The sequence below is a fragment of the Hyalella azteca genome, unplaced genomic scaffold, assembly GCF_000764305.2.
Source record: "Hyalella azteca isolate HAZT.00-mixed unplaced genomic scaffold, Hazt_2.0.2 contig12009, whole genome shotgun sequence".
Classification (NCBI taxonomy): Eukaryota; Metazoa; Arthropoda; class Malacostraca; order Amphipoda; family Hyalellidae; genus Hyalella; species Hyalella azteca.
In genome coordinates, this window is record NW_025941981.1 from 526,652 (window position 1) to 549,370 (window position 22,719).

The 22,719-nt window shown below is 40.2% G+C and overlaps 1 protein-coding gene across 1 annotated transcript in view; it reads right to left on the reverse strand.

Moving 5' to 3' along the window:
* Positions 1-19,398, reverse strand: part of LOC108675675 (fibrillin-1) — a 36,550-nt gene extending 17,152 nt beyond the window's left edge. Inside the window, exons 1-5 of the mRNA XM_047883096.1 lie at positions 19,078-19,398; positions 8,601-8,796; positions 3,950-4,054; positions 2,051-2,221; positions 1,485-1,601 (exon numbers count right to left, since the gene is read on the reverse strand). Of these exons, the coding sequence (XP_047739052.1) occupies positions 1,485-1,601; positions 2,051-2,221; positions 3,950-4,054; positions 8,601-8,796; positions 19,078-19,398 (910 nt within the window). The remainder of the gene's footprint in view (positions 1-1,484; positions 1,602-2,050; positions 2,222-3,949; positions 4,055-8,600; positions 8,797-19,077) is intronic.
* Positions 19,399-22,719: the final 3,321 nt, after the last annotated feature.

A 22,719-nucleotide genomic window follows, 5' to 3' on the forward strand; every position in this document is an offset into this window, starting at 1 on the left:
CTCCACAACGGATAATTTGCTGACGTCTGCCAGATGACATCCGCACATAAAATCAGGATACGACAGCATCTCCGTCATTATCTCATAACTCTCATCATCTCAAACAATCGTCAGTTATGGATAGATCGGGTTCAGAGGGCAGGATCTCTTGTGGAATCAAGTCAGCAAAAGTACAAGAATCGGCAACAGGCAAAGGGCCGCCTATTTTGGTCAGTGCCGATATTTCTATTCTATTGGCGATCAGAAATAGACCGTTAACGAACAGAAATTGTAAGAAACGAATATGACATAAATCATGGAACCAGCAGATTTGAGTAATGCTGTCAAGGAAGAAAGATTCCAGCGCAAAGTATGCGGTTGGCGCTGACCAAGAAAGTCATGCATGCTGGACATCGATTGCAAAGAAAATAAGAAGAACAGTTAATTTCACGCTCATCTAAGCGCGCCGTTCTCAGCTTACTGGTAGAATATTTTTGAAAATCCATTACGATCTTGCGAGATCGGCGAACCGATTAAGAAATGCGTTCATCCGTTAATTTCTTAGCTAGTTCTTACGGTAACGGACGCCATTAGGGTAAAAAAATACACTTATTCGTCGAAATATACAGTTATTCCAGTGTGCGCTACATGCCTTAAGGTTTCAAAGCAGCTGTGAACGGAACTTTATAAACAACGTTCAGTAAATATTCATCGGAAAACTTTGATGAAAGAATCGCTTCAGTATCCGTACACAGCTACTAAATCGTGGCATTACCATAATTTTTAACCAATTAGTGTACAGAAGTTTACAGTTTTTGGAAAGCCGGAGGAAAATCCCACGAATTTTGTGACCTGAGAAAATTTTCTTCTTGATCGCTCTTTATCCTCTCGTTAGTTCACGATGAGTCGACAAAACTTAGTGCTCTCTCATGCAACTCGGATCAAATCCTCATGCAACTTGGTTCAAATGTAAACATCTTTGGCAAATTGATCGTCAGACACACATAATGCTTTGCTTCTTTCCTCCGCTGGCAAAGAGTCGGCGCAAATGGCCAGGATTCACGGATGAGGGGAGCGTAAGTGAGTGCGCAGCATCGCTGATGCGCGCGTAGCGGGGGGAGTTATTGAGACGTGCAGTTACGAGTACAGTTAGCGGGGAGCTAAGAAATCCCACGTGTGCAGACCACACCTCACGCCGTAACAAATATAATCGTGACTGTCACGCATGATTAAGCGCGAGTCCCAACAAAAGTATTAACAGGAAATATTACTGTTAAACTAATTTTCAATGAGAGATATCATTTCCAACGGAAATTGTAATAAGAAAAGAGACAGATCATTTGGAATATTTTGAGAGCACTTTTTTTCAATAGAAACAACCACAAAATTCAATAATATGATTCATTAAAGAAAACTATAAATATGATGACGTTATTGTCAATTAGGATTAATTTAGAGAAAAATTAGAGAATTGGACAAAGTAAAATATGATTTTGTGAGCTCACCCTGACACGTGGCGCCATCCCCCGTGTATCCCGGGAAGCAGGTGCAGAAGTAGGACCCCAGCGTGTTGGTGCACGAGGCGAACACGTCACACGGACGGTACTTGCACTCGTTCTCGTCTGCAACAGAAACAAGGTTCGTGAGACAAGGAGATGGTCCACACAAACAAGCAAAAGTATCGATGAGACCGATGATTAAAAATGATGGTACGGTTAACCAGTAATTCAAGAGCTGACAGAGAGCGCTTGTTGTCAAATAGTTTTGATATTTGTCATAAACGTCGGCGAGGTAAGATTGGGCAGTCGTGACCGGAGGAACAATGATCGGTATCCTGAGCCCCGAGTTGTGGGTTCTCCGTTGAACCTCCGTGACCTGAGCGCCTTAACCAGCAGGACCGCTTCTTCGCTGCGGTGACATGGGGCGTGTCATGGCCATTACCTTGGAGCAGCTGCAGGCAAGAGCAGCTTCCCGTATACAAGGCTCAACACCAACTTAGGTAGTCAACATTACTTATATATTTTTCTTCCCCACAAACAGATTCCACGGTACCTAAGTAGTGTTTACTCACCAAGACTTTGAATCGCACCCAACAAAGTGTGACCGTGCACGTAGGTTACGGCTGTCGAGGTGCTGCTAATCGTGTGCACTACGGGATTTTCCTCAGAATATCTCTTAACATTTAGCAGCGATAAAGAAGATGAGCAGAGCGTGTATGAGGAGCAGAGCTTCTGAAGCGGAGCTGCGTCAATAGCCCAGTACAGTTATGCTATGCGCTCTCAAATGGAACGGAATTGCACTCGAAAATCTACAAGCTCGTCGTCCGCAAGTACTTGGCTCTGGCTAATGGATTTAATTAATTGATTCAACGTGCCTTTTCGTGAAACTCAGCTGCCAGCATCAACTTTTGTCCCACTTATCTTTGATTCCCAAAACAAGAATATGAATTTTAGCGTAAAATTAATGCGATCATTTCTCTACAACGAAGCATAAATATTGCAGTAGCTAGAGAATAAAATTACTATGACTTGTCCATGGAAAAAATCAGTAAATGGACTAATATAAGAGATTTATCATGACTCAGCTCTTGAGTGTGACGTGCGTCACTAGCTTAGGTCTTAGTGTAGGCAGCGAAGCGAAGGCAGCGCCCATAAAACGTCGTTAAGACTGCTTTTTGTAGTAAAATATCATGCGACGCACGACACATGATACCACGCACGACATTAGATGCAATTAATGTGACAGCTCATAACACACTTATGAAGAACGAAAGAGCACTTTGAACCGGTAAATCAAAGAATTTTTCTGGCAGACTAACATACAATTCAATCTCAATTGAATATTGTTTTAAAAAGTTGATTATAAATTTAACGTTAAATAACCTCGATGATTACATCTTTCAAAAAAGTTCACTCTTAACGCTCGCGCTACATTTAAGCGAGAAAAATCTAACATCTAAATTTTGCATGGGTTCGTGCGCTCATTTCACAATATCTGACTTATATTAACAATGTCCCAGCTATTCTCAATATTACCCAATTTTTTTGAATCAGTCTTTTTCAAATGTTTTCACCCCTAAATCAATCGCCAAATCCTGTTATCTTCAATAAATCTTAACTTAAATCTAAAAGGAACTCTAGCAGCCTCAACCCCGGCATCGGTAAGACGATAACATAGAATGATAATGCGGTAATACGGATAATACGTTAACAGAAATGATAACGTTCTCTTGTGGTACGTCTGAGGCGCGGTTGCCGCCTACATCATCTTCGCTGCGTAATGAAAGAACCGAAATAATGACGTGGATGCCACACTCAAGATGGCCGCAGGGCCCCCTACTTCATGGGAGCCAATAAACGGTTCTGTTCCTTCTAAACTCAGATTGAGGTTCTGTTCTGTTACGTCTAAACCTAAATTGTGTTCATAAATTAATTTTCGTGGAAGCGCAAGCGGTTCGGAGATGTAAGCCTTAAGCGGAACGAAACAATTTCGCGCCAATATGTGCGTGTTTAAAACGAGGTTGATGATTGTTTTGAATTGAAAAAAATTTCAGCGGTTAACTATCTTGCTGATGATTTTGACCACAATTGATTATGATTGTATTAATTGTTAACTTACTGAGGCTAAGGTCCCTACCTTCCGACTGGGCTGGAAAAATTTATTATGTATTAAAGTTATTCATGGACCATATGCTGTACGGTAATTAATTGAGTTAGTAAGACTGCAGTCGACAGAGCGCCAATAATTTTGTAATATGTAAAAGGAGCTCCAATTACACTAGGGTTGAGGTCAAAATCGGTTGTTTCAAAACATTTTTCCAATTCTTCCATAGCACACAAAAATTTACTCACAATTACATAGCATGTTTACTTCGAATGTATGGTGGATGAACTATAAGAAAATTTATAACATCCTTATAATTTTCCTTGGTTGTATAATTTGATAAAAGAAAGTGAATAAAAGCACTCACCGGGAGTTTCGCACCCGCAACCGCCGAAGCCGTCATTGCAGTGACAGTTGCCCTGCAGACACGCTCCATTTACACACTGATATCCCTGAGTGTAGGGGCAGTCATCTGAAACAAGTAAATAACAGAGAATTAATAATCTGGCTGAGATATCTGAAGTTATCATCATATTAAAAATTAATAAACTAATACGTATTTATAAGTAAAGTATGCGCTTGAGAAGAACTTGTTACACAGGATAGAACAAGTGCAATGCCATAACAAATTTCAACTGTGATAAAAAAAAACACAAAATCGATGTCTGCATTGAGCTTTGAGCAATTCAAGTCATATTTTTGGCATGAACAATCCAATTTATTACAGTTACAAGAGGTCCCATGGTAAATCAAAGAGTGTCCGTCGTAAAATAGGCAGGTTATTATTAACGAACTTTTGAGATCACGGAAAAGCAGGGCGAATATTCACCCAACTTATTCATTGTTGTTCAGGAGTTAGCTACTCAACTGGCAGCGCTGTAGTGCACTCAAATATCACGCGGGGGCAATAGAGCAGTAAACAGTAATAGCGTGAGGTACCGTCATTATATTCAAGGCAGGATAGCGTGAGGAGCTGTCACTATATTCTAGGTAGAAATACATGCTGCGCTGAAGGACCTATAATGGGCAATATTAGCCTTACATTTCTTCAAATAATGGCAAGACGTTGAGCGAGCAATAAGGCCATGAGATTGAGCTTTACAGTGAAATTCGCTTACTTAATGCCAATACACTAAGAGAAATGGGCGAGACTTTGTCCAAAAAGCGATTCACTTCTTGCCCTGGTGTGGGTCATGCAGATCCAATTACACTCGGCTAAATGGCCTATCAGTACTACCGTACGTACGTAAAGCGTTTGTTTAAAGCATCTTCATTTATTGTAGGTCGATTATTCCAGAGAAAAAATTTATTTGTATCCGCAAACTCATTTATGGTTCGTCCGCCAGCTGAGATGGTTACACGCCAGATCCAGTAATTTTGTAAGGATTGATTTTCAGTAATTTTTTAGAGTAAATTTATTTTATTTGGAATACGAACTGTGATTATGTCATTATTTAGACGTGTTCCCTATACTAGGTATATTCAATATTGTTTCAGAAACCGGTAAATAAGTGCTATCCCACGAAACCGTGTCTTCGTTACTGTTTGCCAAACAACCCTTAATCCTCAAACAGGATTCTTAACAGCCATATTATTTTGACAATATGACACATTTATTTTCCAATGTAGAGTTGCATGTACAAAGTAAGTAGTCGATGAAAAATGTCGATTAGGCAACAAAATTAAGTTTTATATTAAATTTTTTAGTTTTTTTTCCAAGAGAGGGTAATTACTAGCAACAGTCGGTGAGATAATCCAAAGCACGGTAATCTTACGTTTACTGTATTCCCTAACGCAAGGCTTCTGTACATGATCCGTTAAGAGATATATTAGCTCTCATGGCGTTGCTAGTAAGCTCCCATGTCATCGTCAAGAGAAATCAAGGGTAAATTGCATATACAAACTTTGGAATAGGAGCGTAATTATACAAGTTTTTATAATTTTCGGAGCGTTTTGTGTTATGCATCCATGGAATTAGTATCTTAATTTCTCATTCAATATATCAATGGTGTTGGGAGTTATAATATAGAGTACATCATATTCTGTTCAATTCATCGCACTATTGCTACAGCATTAATTGCGAAACTTTTCTTGCAATTGCAAGGCATTTGCAATATCTTTGACATCATACCAGACTCAAGAATTGAATAAATTATTTAATATTATGCAATTGTACCGAAATTCGTTTCTATGAATAGCAGAATTTAAAAAGATTTGCTTAGAGATACACATAAGCTGATAGGACAGATTTGGACGCGGGCCTATTTCTTCCTACAAAAAGGAAGCATAGATTTCAACAATAAACGCTTTCAGATTTCAAGTAATTTAATCTAATAAATTTTCAATTCCTGCTCTACCTTGCATCGAACTCTAGTTTGAAAGGCTCTACTACAGCTATCTATTTGATCCTGAAACATTTCTCCTGCCACTCAAAGCTACTCCGAAGAGAAAGAAAGTGGCCCAGGTTCCTGCATGGCGGCATGGCCATCGAAGTAGTCGCACGACTCAACATGCAGACAAGCTCTATATCATAAGCAGTGAGAGTTGCTTGCTGGATCTGCATTGTTCGGGCTGCGTTGGCCTCGTTTCTGCCCCCACCTTTAGAGTTTTCACTTCACTTCCGCAGACAAGACCGCTGCATATTACACCATTGGGGTTGCGTCTGCCGGAGCTCTGAGCGCTTTTAGCATACGTATATTATGCTTGTTACGAAACTGCATGCCTTTATCCATGCTCATGTGGAACTGACTGTGAAGAAGTGGATCATTCCGAAGTTTGGAACGGGGTCATCATTCTGTGCTTTAATGGATAATCACAAATAACTTGAAAAAAGAGTTTAATTCAATGGGTAAATGTTAAAGGTATTTTTATTTTTTATTCTGAAGACCGTATCATTATTAAATTTCAGTTTCTCGAAAAGATTCAAGTATCTGGCAGATTGAGAATTCGGCCATCGTGCCATAAGTTTGAAATTTTTTTCAAGCGCCGCCACCAAACTCGGTCAAGGCGTACGAAGTAGCAGGCAAAGATTGCCAGAGACCAGCAGAAAATAGATAGCAGCAAGATTCATTCACACTAGAACAGGTAACAAGTTTTTGCGGGAGTTTCGAAAATCGTAGCTACAGCCGCTGTAAAAAATCCCGTACAGTTGAGCAAGAACAATAAATAAATTTCAAATGCATGGTCCATAAACTCTTACCGTTCCGGTACAAAATCATAAGCGGTCAGGATAACACATCGCTTGTTCAGCTTAAAGCAAACCTCAGAATTATAATTGTTTTCCGACATATTCCACTTGGCATCTCACTAAACCGGTAAGGGACGAAAAGCAGCTGGTAATATAAGAAACTTCTCCTTATCTCGTTAAGCAGAACAACCTGAGGCTTAATGAGATCATAAGTAGCTAGTAATACTGTAATATACGAAGCTTTTCGTTAACTCGTAGGTAAGTATAACAACATAAGGCTTAATGAGATCACAAGTGGCTAGTAACAAAAGAAACTTCTCCATAACTCGTCGGAAGTGTAACAAACCGAGGCTTAATGAGATCACAAGTAGCTAGTCATGTGCGAAGCTTATCGTTAACTCGTAGGTGACTATAACAACCTAACTCTTAATGATATCTTAACCAACGTTACGATGATACGAAGTTACGGCGGCACAGCGATGACCGGCGAGTGACGCGTGAGCGACACGATCTCAAGTATAGGCGCCTCGTCAGCCTTACCGAAGCCGACACTTTTGCTTTCTTCGTAGCTTTCTCGCGCACGCAGTCATGACCACAGCCGAATAAGTGGACGATTTTCGTTATACATTCACTCGAACTCATACATACCTCGAGCGTAAGCAGCTTCAGGCGTTTCTATCAAAATTAAGCTTTACATGACATGAATACAGTAAGTATGTTTGAACTATAACATGAGATTGGTTGTTATAAATTTTAGATTTTTGTTATTGGTTACTGAAAAATGATACAGATGTAATCGTCAAAATAATTTCTACCTAGCACAACACAGTACGCGACCCAGTAAGAACAAGGGAATGAAAAAGAAAAGGCATGACCTAGCAGGCACGAAGGGGAAGTGAGGGGAAAGACATGCCCCAGCAAGAAAGAAGGGAATGCACTGGGGGTGGCATGACCCAGCAAGTACGAGGATGAGAGGAATGGCATGACTCAGCAAGCATGAGATACGAGGGTTGCAAGCAGAGGGGCGCTGCGTCTGACAAAGTTCGTTACCCTTCATGACTGCGCTTATATGGAACTGCCATGCCGGCCGGAGGTCAACTAGTGAACTAGTGCCCACCAGGGCCCTGACTTCATCACAGCTCTCGAGAGACTCGTTCGCTCATCCTTATATGACTGGTAAAATATTCAACACTATCAAATCTACTCAAAAATAATATACTAGATTGTGTGTTATCCCTTTTGTATATTATATGTAGTACGGAAACATTTATTAAACTTGTAACTTAATTAGACTTAATTTTAATTCTACTCTCTGTCTGTCAAACTTGACTGAAAACAACGTGTCTCCAAAATTGTACATATTTTCACGATCTATGATCAGTCACTCGATCATGAATTGTATTCACAATCTCCAAAATACGACGTCGTTTTAAAAATATCAATAAATAACAATCAATTCAGGTGAAATTTTTTTGAAACCATGCATATTTGCTTAGCGATTTTGACGTCTCTGTGAAGGACGCGTTACAGTAGAATTTGGAGCCACCGCCCAATGCGAGATGTCCAGTTTTTCCGGGTTATGATTACATGGAATTTGGAGTACAATGTAGAAGTGGGCGGCGAACATAGACCAGCAAGGAATATTCCGCTATTTTTCATAAACAGAAATATGGACAATTTAATTTTATGGTCTATAACCCATTAAGAGTAAGTTTGCATATCAATGAACGCAGACAAACGCAGCTCAGTCTTTTAGTAAATTTTGAGACATGCTTTAACTTATTAGTTCTGTTAAGAATTCTTTCAATTAACTAATATCAATTTAACTCACTTGAGCATTTGAGTTCTTGTATGTTTTCATCAGAAGCCAAGAAGCAGTTCGGGGATCCATCACAGAGTTTGGATAACTCAAAAAGCTGGAGGATCTCCTTCGACTCGTTCACTTGACAGCCGAAATATCCGTCTTCTAAATTCAAGAAGAAAATTTCTCTTTGTATACCGTGTCCCAAGTTGTATTGTGCAGAGACCTGAAAGAAAAAAGAAACAGAATATTAAATTACGAATAATGCAACGCTGTATATAAAAAATATAGCCCTATGAGAATATGTATAAAGCTAAAAGCTGCTTTTCGTTAAAATGTCAAAAGTCAGAAAAAGAGTACATTGAATGCGAATGTACAGTGAATGTACAGGATTCGCTGTTCATAAATTATACGCCTATACAGGCTGTCTTGATCTGCCGACAGGTGTGTAAATGCAAGCCGCCATACACGGTTCCTGCAGACTCCGACACTCATCAGGGACCTTGAAACTCCACCCGAGTTCTTGTTCTGATAACCTGATTCATGAATATCGTGTGGCACTAGCTTGAGAAGTCCAAATAAATCTTACACGGGCTCCAAGCGACTCGGAGATTTCCACAATCCGAATTGAAGTACAAATTATTGGACGATCACAAATTTTCTGCCTGATGGATTTACACATATGAAACGAAGAATAAATTATTTGAAGATCCCAAATTTCCTGCCTTATAGATTATTTTCGCACCCTGGATGAAGAATAAATTATTTGATGATCACAAATTTCCTGCCTCATAGATTATTTTCGCATACCGGACGAAGAATAAATTATCCGAGGATCAATAAGCTTCTGTCGGCTTATTGAGCCTTTGAAACGTGATATAACTTACTTTACATCATCGTCACTCCTATACGACCTCGAAGCTCAGGCATTCTGGGAGTGCTGCATGTAGGTACCCACAAACATGTTCACACTTAGTTAATAAACCCTCGTGTACTAGTAGAAAAACGAGCCTAGGCTTAATGGGAACACTTGCAAATACCGACAATAATCTATCTATATTTATCACCAGAGAATTTTTTGCGAGCTTGAGTTAAGATAACGCGCCTTCATCGTCAAGGCTACCGAATTCTGGAGCCATGCTCTACTTGTTCGCGTCTGGCCCGGCAACAGTTTCACAATATGTGCAGCGATTGTAGCTAATCTTACTCCGTTTTCTCAGGTAATTTACCGTAGCACAGTTGCTTGAGAGACTTTCCTAAATTACTGAGCAATGAAACTAAGAAGAAAACAGTAGCCGTGCACTGATACAAATCTGAGGATAGAAAAGGTCCGATGACCTTGTGGACCGCCCACTCCTTGGCGCTCTGCCCACGCATCGACTATCCTGTTCCGCCTCTGAGGTGACTAATCAGAACTGAACTCTGCCATAATCAGCTCGGCGGTAAGTGAATAATCAGAACTGAACTCTGCCATAATCAGCTCGGCTGTAGGTGACTAATCAGAACTGAACTCTGCCATAATCAGCTCGGCTGTAGGTGACTAAGCAGAACTGAACTCTGCCATAATCAGCTCGCCTGTAGGTGACTAATTAGAACTGAACTCTGCCATCTTCTGCTCATCTGTAGGCATCTCACGCCGAAGTTCCGCCACAGCAAAGCATAAGTTCTACCATCTTAAGGCAGTCCACAGGCAGATGAACTTAGGGAGGGAATAAAATTTGGAAGAACCACATACAAGTCTATATTTTTAAATGGAAGTTCTTTGAGTACGTAATATCAAATGGTGGCTAAAACACTCGTAGACTTCAAAATACAAAAAAGCAATATGCTCGCAATGCAGTAGGTACTGAGTATAAGTTGAATTCCTAGTCTCTGAAGTCAGAGGACGACCGGTAGTTAAGATCACATATATTAAAGCAGCTAGTTATAGGTTCGAAACTAGCGAATAGTTTGAAGAACTCTGGTCGAAATCGGCAAGGGGTCGGGTAGAAAAGAATCTGCGACAGACCAAAATAGCCCCTTCAAAGATGCTAACACTATATTGTTATTATTATTATTTTTAATTAATTTATATTATACGTACATTGTCATAATATGCCAATGACGATGTTGGAGATTTCTCAGTTCGATAGAAGATGGCTCCAATTTCTAATATCTGTACATTGGTTGCGTGTTGATTAGTTTGATTTCCACCACAAGAAATGTTATGTCCATTATATCTTTCTCAAAAAAATGTATTGTTAGGATAAAAGTAATGGCAGTAGTTAATGAACGACATAAAAAAATTTTGGTTAGATGGCAGGTTTAGCATGGCACTGATTTCCCTCTCATGTTACAGTACGCTTTGAGTTTGTAAGCAAGTGAATTTCAGCCGCCATCAGAAGAATTCTGAAGCCAGCGGCACAAGCTGGCAGTTAAATGAAACGCTTGAGTGCAGCGGCTCAATTATAACAAAAAGTGCGGCGACCTTGAGGCGAGTCCAGCACTGGAGGGTGAAGGGAAGCGTGTCTGCCCCGGGCACTGCAGAAGAGGTACCAATTTACCGAGCTGAACGATTTTGCCCCAGCATAGAGTGACCGCGTGTGACATCACAAACTTAAATAGTTCTATGTATTTGTGGTTCGTGGAGTATAGATACAAATTAATGTAGCTTTATATCAATAATGGGTGATATTATTGAGAATCTCACGTCTTTATTGATGGATATGAGTTTGGTTGGTTGATTTTTTCGAGCACACATATTTGCCTTCAAAGGATTTCGGCTTCAAAGTCATGACTCGACAGCATGCCAACTCGCTTCAAGAAAATGCAATTCACAAACCGCATCACGAAAAGAATAAGTCATCAGGACCTGATAGATTAAAATTATAATAGATCAAGAGGTCGCAAGCAAACACCAAAGTGGTAGAACCACCACCAGCGGAGCGCCTCTTGCATGTGCAAGGCCATCAGGAGTGCAGCCAGTCGGGCAAGTAAGGTTCAGACGCCTCCTCCTCGCAAGTGAAGACTGCGATCCTACCTCTCACAACTCATCAATAATCATGCTTGATATATTAGATGGTTTTCATATTTTTCGAATGTTACAAAATATGAAATCTTTATGTAATACCAAGCGTTAGGTCAAGTGAAGAGTCCAACGGTTATGTTTTATCGTAATGGCATTTTCAAAAATCATTTATATCATGCTAGCAAAAAAATTATACCCAGGGAAAAATCAATACAAGGCGTTAGTTACTCATACAAATAGAACGTCTAAACTCATTGGAACAAACGGCTAGTGAGAGTACGTATAGATCGGCCATTCAGAGTGTAGAGAAATCCATGTCAATTGCCTTTTTTCTGAAAAGTTTTATGTTTGTCGCTCGTTAACTCTATTCTAAACCTTCCAAAACCTAAAGAGACAAAAAACTAAATTGAAGTCTTCAAAAATACTGCGAGAGCAGATACGGTCGACCTTGAAGAAGGAAAACTCAACGACGAGCACGACCTCAAATACACGAAAAGAAAAAAACATCGCAGGCTGCTTCGCTTCGTGTCACGGATTCGTGAGATTCGTCCCTGCAGCGCATTGGAGTCGCCGAATTAAGAGTAGAAGATACGAACGGATTCTACTCTGACCCTGACTTCTACCCAATAACCTCAACGGCTCTACGAATAATTACGAGTAAGACAAGTATTGTTGAGAGTAGCTCGACTCATTCGTCAAGTTCATTATCGTACAAAATAGACGTGAATATCCCTGGACAGAGATAAATAATCGATGCCTTACTATGATTATACTGGGGAAAAATGCTGAATATTAAACCATCCCTGTAAACTGGAAATCACTAATTGGGGTAATATAGGTAAACAATTAAGTACAAAAACGAGTGGGAAAATTGACTTCTCGTCCTCGGTTGATTGCCCACGTTAAATGGCTGTACGACTGCAACACATTCGACGTCAGACAAATAAAATTGGCAGAAAAACCCTCTTGACTGCAACTATGCAGCTGCTCTAAAAATTATAGCTACTGGACCGAATAAATAGCTAGCAGTTGGGCATAATAAAAGGCATGTATACTTGCCTTCCAGGAAACATAATAATAATCGCATGAAATTCAATGTGAGGAATATTTTTTTAATAAAATATTCTTTAGAGGATATTTTTAATATTTTACAGACCGGACTGAAATATATTAGAAAAAATTCATGGAGTTTACTTTTAAATAATCAAACCATTACACACAATACAGCCCTGAAGGCAGCATAACCGTGAAATCACCAGCAGCCGATCAGGAATTTCAAGTAAACTTTTGCTCTGGCAAAAAGTCCGACTGGATTATGCGTAAATAAAGTTTTTGCCTCAATGTGGACCGTGACTCATTACCTGAACCTGCGTGCGTCTTCTGGAAGGTCAAAGTGTTCATAAATTCTCACGATTTACTCACACGATCACGTCGGCAAGTGGAAGATGGCCCACTCAAGAATGGTAATATAATACGAATAATAATTTGGCAACATGGACCGCAGTGTGAGTGGGAAATGTGCGCCAGACATGAGAACTAAAATGTTGCCGAGTCTATAAGGTTAAGCTGCGGATGTCCAATTTATTATTCCCTTGATAGAGGAAATAAATCAGTTTCTTAGAAATGCTAACAAGATATAAAAAAAATCGTTATGAAGGTTCGGCATCATAACTTAAATTTAGTGGTTGAAGTGTGGTTTATAGTCAGAAAAACATTTCAGGGTCATAAGAAGAATTATATACTGAAGCCTATAGGTAAATCGCACGCACGCGGGATCCTCTATCCTGACCAGGCTCCACGAACATTAATATTTAAGACGGGTTGTGCAGACCGCCTAGTGTCAAGGCCAGCAAGCAAGCAAGCAGGCACTGATGAACAAAATGTAGAAGAGAAAAAATATTTCAATTCAATTACAGGGTCCACTTATGCTCGGTGGGAACGCAGGTTCGATGGAGTCGGCTGTTAACGACTCAAGCAAAGGGGTTAAACATGCCAATTGATCCGGAAACTTATGGATCCTTGAAGTAAACTGCAAGCTGGTTCACAAGCACGAAGTTCCCCACGGTCTTTTTCAAAAAGTTTAATAAAATGAATAAAATATACATTCCTCGATTTTTTGATGATTATACACCATCATTTCTTTCGGCAGAACTCGGATAACACAAAGATGGAAGATTACGGGCTCCGCACGCTCGATGATTACCTTTTTTTCAAAGCGAGACCCAACATTTTCTCCTTAAAATGAAGCGATCGTAAAGACGACGCCTGCGATTAAAAGGTTTGAGGTGAGGAGCCACGACGCTGACGCTAAGTTTATAACGTCGAGCAAAGCCTATGTTTTTTCTTGGCTGTTATTCGAGGCAGGTCGTAAGCGCAGCCAAAAAACAGCATTCTGTACGTGTCCTTTGTATAGATCATCAAGGAACATTTCTAACCCAAGTAAAATAGCCTTAATCGTAAGGAAAAATACGTTTAATACAGTGGGATATGAGAATTCCTCTAATAACACAGGAAACCAAAAGTTCAAGCGACCGCAGCTCCCAATCATCTGTTCGGTAGCCTACGGTCACAAAAAATACATCCAGTAGCCAGAACGTGCGCAGGTATTGAAACACCGTCCCCCTTTGGAGGGACCGGCCTTGGGATGAGGCGATAATGAAGGTCTTCCTCAGTGACTCCCGCACTGCATATGATGCCCTTCCGGCTCGAACATTTCAGTCTCGTCACGCAGAACAATGCTCAATTCAGTCAGAGGGAAAAAACACTAGAGGGAAATACAGCGGCCTAAAAAAGGAGAATTGGAATTGAAACCAAACAATACATGATTAGCGTTTGGAAGGATCCTCTATATATCGATAAGAAATAATTTAAGGAGGAGCGTGCAGCAAAACATAAACACAGATGCATTCACACTCACACGTCGGTAATTGGTTCCTGAGATTGTGTGTGCGCTTCCTTTCTAGTTCTTTGTGGCTCAAAGTTCTTCATAAACGAGTAGCGATTGTCTACAACAAGTCAATTAAGTTAAACAATGCACTGATAAGCAGCGCTCAATGAGCTCCAAACCATGACATTACGAAAGAAATTATTCTTATAGCAAATGTATGCCTTCAGAAACCGTAAGCGCACATTAAAGAGTTAAACTGCTACTCGAAATTTTGGGTAGAATAAATGCTTTTCGAGATCAAACCTAAATGCTTTTCAAACGTCGTAGCAGAGGTGGAAGCCGCTTGCTTCTTGATTGCGTGGTAAAAGTAATACCCAGGCACCTAGAAGTCGTCCTGAGCGTCATATAATCAACGCCAGAGATGGATTATATTTTCCTAAAGCGACGATGACGCAACGCAGCCCAGCCGTTCCCACACTCGCGGGCTAATCAGGGTCTGCATGATAAACGTAATGAGTTCCCCTTCGCTTCCTGACCGCTTTGCTGGAGGGTAGCACAGACACGAACTGCATTAGTCGTTTAGGTAGACTTTTACTTAAACTCAAGGCAATTAAAACGTAAAATTATGCAGTCAGATAAAAATTAAGTAATTTCATGCATTCTGGAATCTTACGGCCATGAATGACTGATGATTTCGAGCTACCCAGTTATAAAAATGCTAGTAATAAAAATTGATTAAATAAGAAATAAATTACATAAAGTTTAGAATAAGGCATTTCAAGACAAGAAATTGAAGCACCCAGCGATACCAGTGTGCTGGTGAGTGATCACGTCACAACTCCGGGCAAAGAGGCAAGCAAAGCAAGCACCGGCACTATATGATAGTCACCCTTCGCCAGGCAGCAAGCTTCCGTGATCGATATCAGCTTCCAGCGCTCAATTGAGAACAAAAACATCAATCAATTATTAATTGTTCAAGTGATTTAAACATATTAAAGAAAATTTTTCCTCGCACTCCAACATGAGTTGAGATATTCACTTTCTGTGGCAAGCGTTATAAGCTTTGGAACTGCTACGATTTCTCTTGCCCTCGGCGGCAGTAAAATAAATAAAACTGAAAAAGTTGCCGCCCAAATCAGGAAGGGTTCGTGAGGCGAGGGCGGGCATCCACAACGGGCTTGGAATATCCGTGACGCGGCATATCGCCAGCGTTCCGCTTTCACGTGCTTGGGCGGCAATTTTTTTTAGGGAGCATGGAATGGCTGGTGACCCTGTGTTCTTTGTGAGGGAAGGCTCCTTGGGGCATAAAATGCAGCATGAAATGACGAACAGGACTTTCACCCAATCATGCGAGCGCATGCGCATTGACAAGATCTTGTCACGATCAAAAAGTGGACAAAAGTGTCACGATCAAAATTATTGCCAAGTTCTTTTAGGTGTGAAACTTGCATCGGCTAACATTTGATTGCACACTTTTTAACTTTAAACTTTCTTTTGAATGTACCAACTAATTGTTATTAAGGCACTCGGGAACATGTAATATGGCTTGGCCAGCAGATGGAGGAGTGAAATTTGATCACGCCCGTTAAGTTCCAAAAATTTGAAGATAAGATCAAAAAAGTAAAAATTTCTTTGATCGCAGTTCAAGATGTGAAGGATAGTAGAAAGTCTCAAATTAAATTATACAACAGATGTTGGGGCGCGGCTGCTGCGGATTGCGTCTACGTTTCTCAGCGTATTTTTCCTCCCTTCACAACTGAAGCAGAACGAATGAACCCTCGGCCGGACATACCAGGCATCGCAGCGCTGGCTTTCTGGAGCGGACCTTTTAATTTTAGTAGAAAATCTTGATATTAATTAAACTCAAACGTGAGCAGTGATCGGAAAGAAAAAAATATAGTAAGAGTTGGCAGAGTGGAGATGAGTGATAATAACAAAATGGAAAAGTGATCGATAGGAACCTTAATTTAAAGATGGAGGCGGAATTTTTGGCAAAATATTATAGTTTTTCAAAAAAATTTTTGCAAAACATTAAATGTTCTCAACAAATCTGAGGAGATTGTTAAACTGAACGAAGATACCCATCAGCATAAAGATGCCAATAAAAATTCTATTGCACAAGATAAAAGAAACCTGCGTAATAAAATATTTACTCGCTTCTGCCCTTAGTTAATCTAATAAAAGATCTGCAGACAAAACTCCTCACTCAGAAAAATGAATGTCCCATAGTCCTAATGGTGCTACACTTTCTTACCCACAACACGAACAGAGATAAAACATAGAAGTAATACGACCAATATTACAGGGGGCAAAACTGGTTCATGATGACCCATACAACGCAGAAACCGCATCGCTATTTGGCCAAAGTCCCACTCATTTATCTGAGTAGGTCTACGGCGGCTTGTGCCTGTACTAACAGCAGATTGTAGCGCCTGCAAAAACTCGCAACTGAGCCCAAGTGCCAACAGCGACCAGCACAACAAGGAGAGAAAAGCAAGGCGCGTGAACGCTTTCACTGCCCGCGAGTACAGCTGCCTTAAGACAGCTCCAGGTGGGACCAGGATATGTGATAAATACTAGTAGCTATAACCGAAATGGTGTGATGCTTGAGGGTGACAATGTAAGAGAAGTACGAAACAAAATATGTCACTTCATTGACCTTTTACGTAAGAGCTGCAGACCAAAATCATGTTTGTACATTATCCAGGAAAGTAAGAATAGTCATTCCGACTGCCCATTTTGCAGGTAGCAGATGTAATGCATACAAGGTGTGCTGTATAGTGAAACCGAATCAGTGAGCGCACGGCTGTACAGTGAGAATGAACCAGTGAGCGCACGGCTGTATAGTGAAAATGAACAAGTGAGCGCACAGCTGTACAGTGAAAATGAACAAGTGAGCGCACGGCTGTATAGTGAAACCGAATCAGTGAGCGCACGGCTGTACAATGAGAATGAACAAGTGAGCGCACGAGGCGGACAGTGAAACCGAATCAGTGAGCGCACGGCTGTATATAGTGAAACCGTTGACCCACATCGGGCCGCTGTCGCTGCAACGCAATGCGGCCAAGCGTGTCGCACAGCACGTGGGTATACATTTACCCGCGAATCAATCGAAAATTAATCAAACTTGAACGTTAACGAAATTTACGGTCATACTAAAGTATAAAGAAAATTTTGGAGTGTGCGGCTATTATGAACTTCCGTGCTGGAAATCAAATATTGTTATGCAATTATTAGTGTTTTCTATGGAAAACTCGCTAAACAACGAAGTATTAAACAAATAATCAAAACTTATATTTTACATTAATTTCAGCAAAAAGATGGATTGATTTCAGCGGAAAAGGATCAAAAACTTATTATACAAAATTCGCGAAAAAACACTTAATTTAAAAGGAGTCATACTTGAAATTATATCACGTGCAATGAAGTACGGTTGTCCACTGACTGCACGTCGGCTCCCTCTGCAGCAACCGTAATTTCGCCCCCAAAATGGAGCGGCTTAGGCTCGGTTTCTCCCGTCCTCGACTCGTAAACATTCCGGCGAGCAAAAACTAAAAATCTGACTCGTCTAGAAACTTTCCTTGCTGGAACGCGCTCAGTGGAAGAAAATTAAAGAGGATAAGAAACTGAAATGAAATGGCAGCTATATACACATTAAACGCAGAGAAAAATAATATACCAGGAGAAAAAGGCAGTGGGCACATTGATTGAGCGCGTGACTTAACCAAAAGTCAAGAAATTTGTGAGCGGGCAAGGAATACTTTTAAAATGAATAATTCTGAACCATATTTTTCCTACTGAAACATAGAAAAAATCTCTATTTCCCTGCAAAGCTTTTCATCGTAGTTATATTTTCAAAATTTAGAATATTCACGCATATCATCCTAAATATCAGCTTCCATATTTATTAAATAAATCTAAGTGATTAAAGTTCTAATTACGTTAATCGAAAGATAATGGTCAACTTTAATTGCATTCAAAGGACTTTAAGTCGTTGAAAGCAATTTGCATTGTTAAAATATAACTTTTTGCTCTTCAACCGATCCCGCGCAGGTTTTGTTTGCATTCTATGTTATTGCGAATAAATAAGGCAACAATGTTGCAATAAAGTGCGCAAGTATTTTGCTGGACGCAAATTTGGAACAATTCGAACAGCCTTTTTACTTAAGGAGAAATAAGTTTTTGGTAGGTACCTATAGGTAAGAAAGCTTCTATCTGAATTCAAGGATCATTACATAAACTATCGTTTAAATAATAGATTAATAAAATGCACAGTACAATTCAATGCAATATTACCGAAATGTTTTCCAGACATTAGGTCTGGTCTGGAAGAGCATCAGGTGATAAATAAATTTTATTATCAATGAGCCATTAGAAAATTCGCTTCCATATTCATGAAGGAAATGTTCTGAGCTAAACTAATCCAAATGAATTTTCAAATTCAATAGATAGCATCATTTAACTATGCGATTAATGAAGCTTAGAATAAACAAATTTTATATAAAAAAGAATAAAATAAAACGAAAAATACAAAAACAAGATCGACAAAAAGGTTATTTTTGCAAGTTCCGTGCGGCTTGCGTGCTCAGATGCATAAATGGAGCATCAAGTGCCTGAAACGACCACACAAGTGTCGAGACTCGGCTGGTCTGCCGAGGCTCTTGGCTGGTCTGCCGAGACTCTCTGCTGGTCTGCTGGGACTCTCTGCTGGTCTGCTGAGACTCTCTGCTGGTCTGCTGGGACTCTCTGCCGGTCTGCTGAGACTCTGCTGGTCTGCTGGGACTCTCTGCCGGTCTGCTGAGACTCTGCTGGTCTTGCAAAAACAGCGGTGCTACAGATCGGCTGGAAGTGCCGGCCACCTTGTGACCATCTTTCAGGTCCCAAAGAGTCAACTTCGGCTTGAGATCACAATAAAGTTGACCGAATATACTCATCTTGTTAACCTCATGTCGAGCAAGAATGAGCTCGATCGTGTTCCCTCCCAAATGTAGGAAAATGATTATTATGATCCTTTTCCTGATTATTATATCACCATCAGCCTAGATGACTCATAGGATCCTGCTCGATGAGATGAAGCCAATTTAATTTTGCCCTTCATTTCCTAGGTAAGGTCAACAATTGATTCGATAAGTTGATTATCAATTAAAATGGAGAAAAATAATGTTCCGATGGACATATTTTCCAAATATATCAGAATTATTCATGCTTAATAGAGCCAGCACTCAACCCTGTATGTTTCCTATAAAACTTGGGTACATCATCTTGATTAATGACACAATTTGAAGGCAGTGTGCAAGACATACACGAGTCTCATCTTTATTAAATAAATTGTAGTGACTAAAGTTCTAATTACGTAATTCGAAAAAGAATGGTAAACTTTAATTATATTCAATGGACTCATAGTTGTTGAAAGTAATTTGCAAAAAGTAAAGAAGAATTCACATCAACTCCCCCCGGCATCAGCGACAGTGCCGATTTGTCTTTGTGCATCTCTAATTTACTTACTGAATGTGAAACGCAATATTCCACAATCAAATATTCCTACAGTAACTGCATAATACTTGTGGAATTTCTTCGCCGAATGCGCATTCTTTTAAGTATAATGCACAAGAATTTTAGAAGAAGCTCTTTTCATCAGATAAATTATTTTATAAAGTGAGGTAATTGGAGAACATGGAAGCTGTCGGGGAGCTTGCATCAGGAAGGGATCTTCTCATCATGTATTCTGCCGGAGTACAGACCTTGAAGGCAAACAGACAGAAGCAAACTTCAAATAAGCTCCTCAAATTAACTCCACATCTGCACGACAAGCAAACTCCACATCAGCACGACAAGCAAACTCCAAATCAGCACGACAAGCAAACTCCAAATCAGCACGACAAGCAAACTCCACATCTGCACGACAAGCAAACTCCACATCAGCACGACAAGCAAACTCCACATCTGCACGACAAGCAAACTCCACATCAGCACGACAAGCAAACTCCACATCTGCACGACAAGCAAACTCCGCATCTGCACGACAAGCAAACTTGACATCTGCACGACAAGCAAACTTGACATCAGCACGACAAGCAAACTCCACATCTGCACGACAAGCAAACTCCACATCAGCACGACATGCAAACTCCACATCTGCACGACAAGCAAACTTGACATCAGTACGACAAGCAAACTTGACATCAGTACGACAAGCAAACTCCACATCTGCACGACAAGCAAACTCCACATCTGCACGACAAGCAAACTTGACATCAGTACGACAAGCAAACTCCACATCTGCGCGACAAGCAAACTTGACATCAGTACAACAAAGTCCTCGTCATTACATCAAGCAAATGTATACAAAATTCATTGAAATACTAATGAAAGATCTCAAGAACACACGTCGCGAACGCACAATTCGATATGTCACGACATAAAATTTCGGAGCGAATCTTAAATGAATTCTACCACTGATCAAAATAATTTTCTCACTTTAACACAGCTTGCACTCCGTATGTTGTTGTATTAACCAAAATTCTTATGCAGGGATGAAGACATCATACGACACCTATTTTTAGTAGGAACATGTTTTTTCGAATAGCCCAGAGAAGTGGCGAATTTTCGCACTGCAGGAGTCGTCGCCCTACAAATCATTGGAGCACAGAGCTGTAAACACAGCCTGGAGTAGACATACGATGTTTTAATCGCTGGTCCAGAAGACATGTCGTCAACCGCAAACTCCTAAGAAAAACTCGGGCAGATATAGGAGAGCTGGTGCAGCAACTACCTACATATACACATCCAGGCCTGATCCTCTCCTTCGGTCACACTATCTCTGGCATCTTGCAGGCTCGAGAACACCTATAATCAGCAAGCCCCTCATATCAGCAATTTGAAGGTCAAAACAGCTAGTTCAAAATGCGACGATAAACAGTAAATTCATTTTCGATGACATCTTTCTTCTGAAATGTGAGAACATTTATTAACTATCTTGCTCAAAAACAGATAAATATGAATTTAATCACAGAAACTGGCTAAATTCGAGACATGAATTTTTAACAACGCGGTTTCTTTCCTTAAATCGTGATACGTTGCTAGCCTCATCGAGACAAATGGCGGGAACCATGACCCTGAAACGTACGTGTTCAACGCCTGCGTCCTTGGGAAATCATCCTGAAGTTCGGCGAGCTGGAGAGCCGCAAACCAGGCGATGATGTCAGGCGAGTCTCCTTTTAAATGATCTTCATAACCCGACAGAATATAATGAATTACTCGCCCCACACGCAACATAAGACGCCGAGTTTGCTGGTGCTCCCCATAGAGCTGCTTCACTGAAATGCAATTTTTGCACACTTCGTCATCGTGATAATTATTTTCATCTATTGGAGCCAGACTAAATGATACAGTTCTCCGTAATCTTACATTGAATGACTTCTACTGAATGACGCGCGACTTTGTGTTTAAAAACGACTGAAAGATCCGAAATTTAAATACTACCACACTTCACTATCTTTAGCTAAACTAAAGAATGAACTTAACGTAACTGAACCATGTAAATTTATTTTTCACTTGTCATGAATTTAGGCTCGATTTTATAGGTTAGTTTTGAGCGACCTTGGTAGTACGACTCTTCAATGACTGACAAGTGCGACAGAAAAGAAAAAAATCACGGGCGCACAAATCAGTCGTAACGATCCCAGGCAGCACAAAAATTCCTGTAAATATGAAGGCTCGCAAAATTCATGGCTAGTCATTGCTCACTAATTGAATAAAGCGCTGTCAATCACTTCCTTTATAAATCTGCCAGCCGAGCAGCAAAATCGTTACCGAAGTACTCGGTGTTTGCGCTATAAAATGAGATTCTCAGTAACCTTAATTTCAGTTAAGTATGAGTTCTAATTACTGTCGGGTGCGGAAATGACATGAAACTGCAGCAGTGAACGTATATATAGGACTAGAATATTACGGAGGCGTAAAGACCTCGTCCCAATTTTTTGACAAAGCAGCTTTGCTATTGGAAATAGATTTAATCAATGCTCAGGCGTAATATCTTGGTAAATTAAGCGGAACGCGCCTAATTAATCTAGAATTCTAAACATGATTTGAAAATTGAATTAAATTAAAGGTAGTGCGTTCTTTTCATAGATGAGTGCTTCTATATGCCGGTAAAGTCGACATTGTTAAAGCTGAGTTAATACATCGCACTGCTTTGTCACGGGCCAGGTGCGCAGACGCGGCGCTCACTACAGGGAAGTTCTGGACGATAAAAT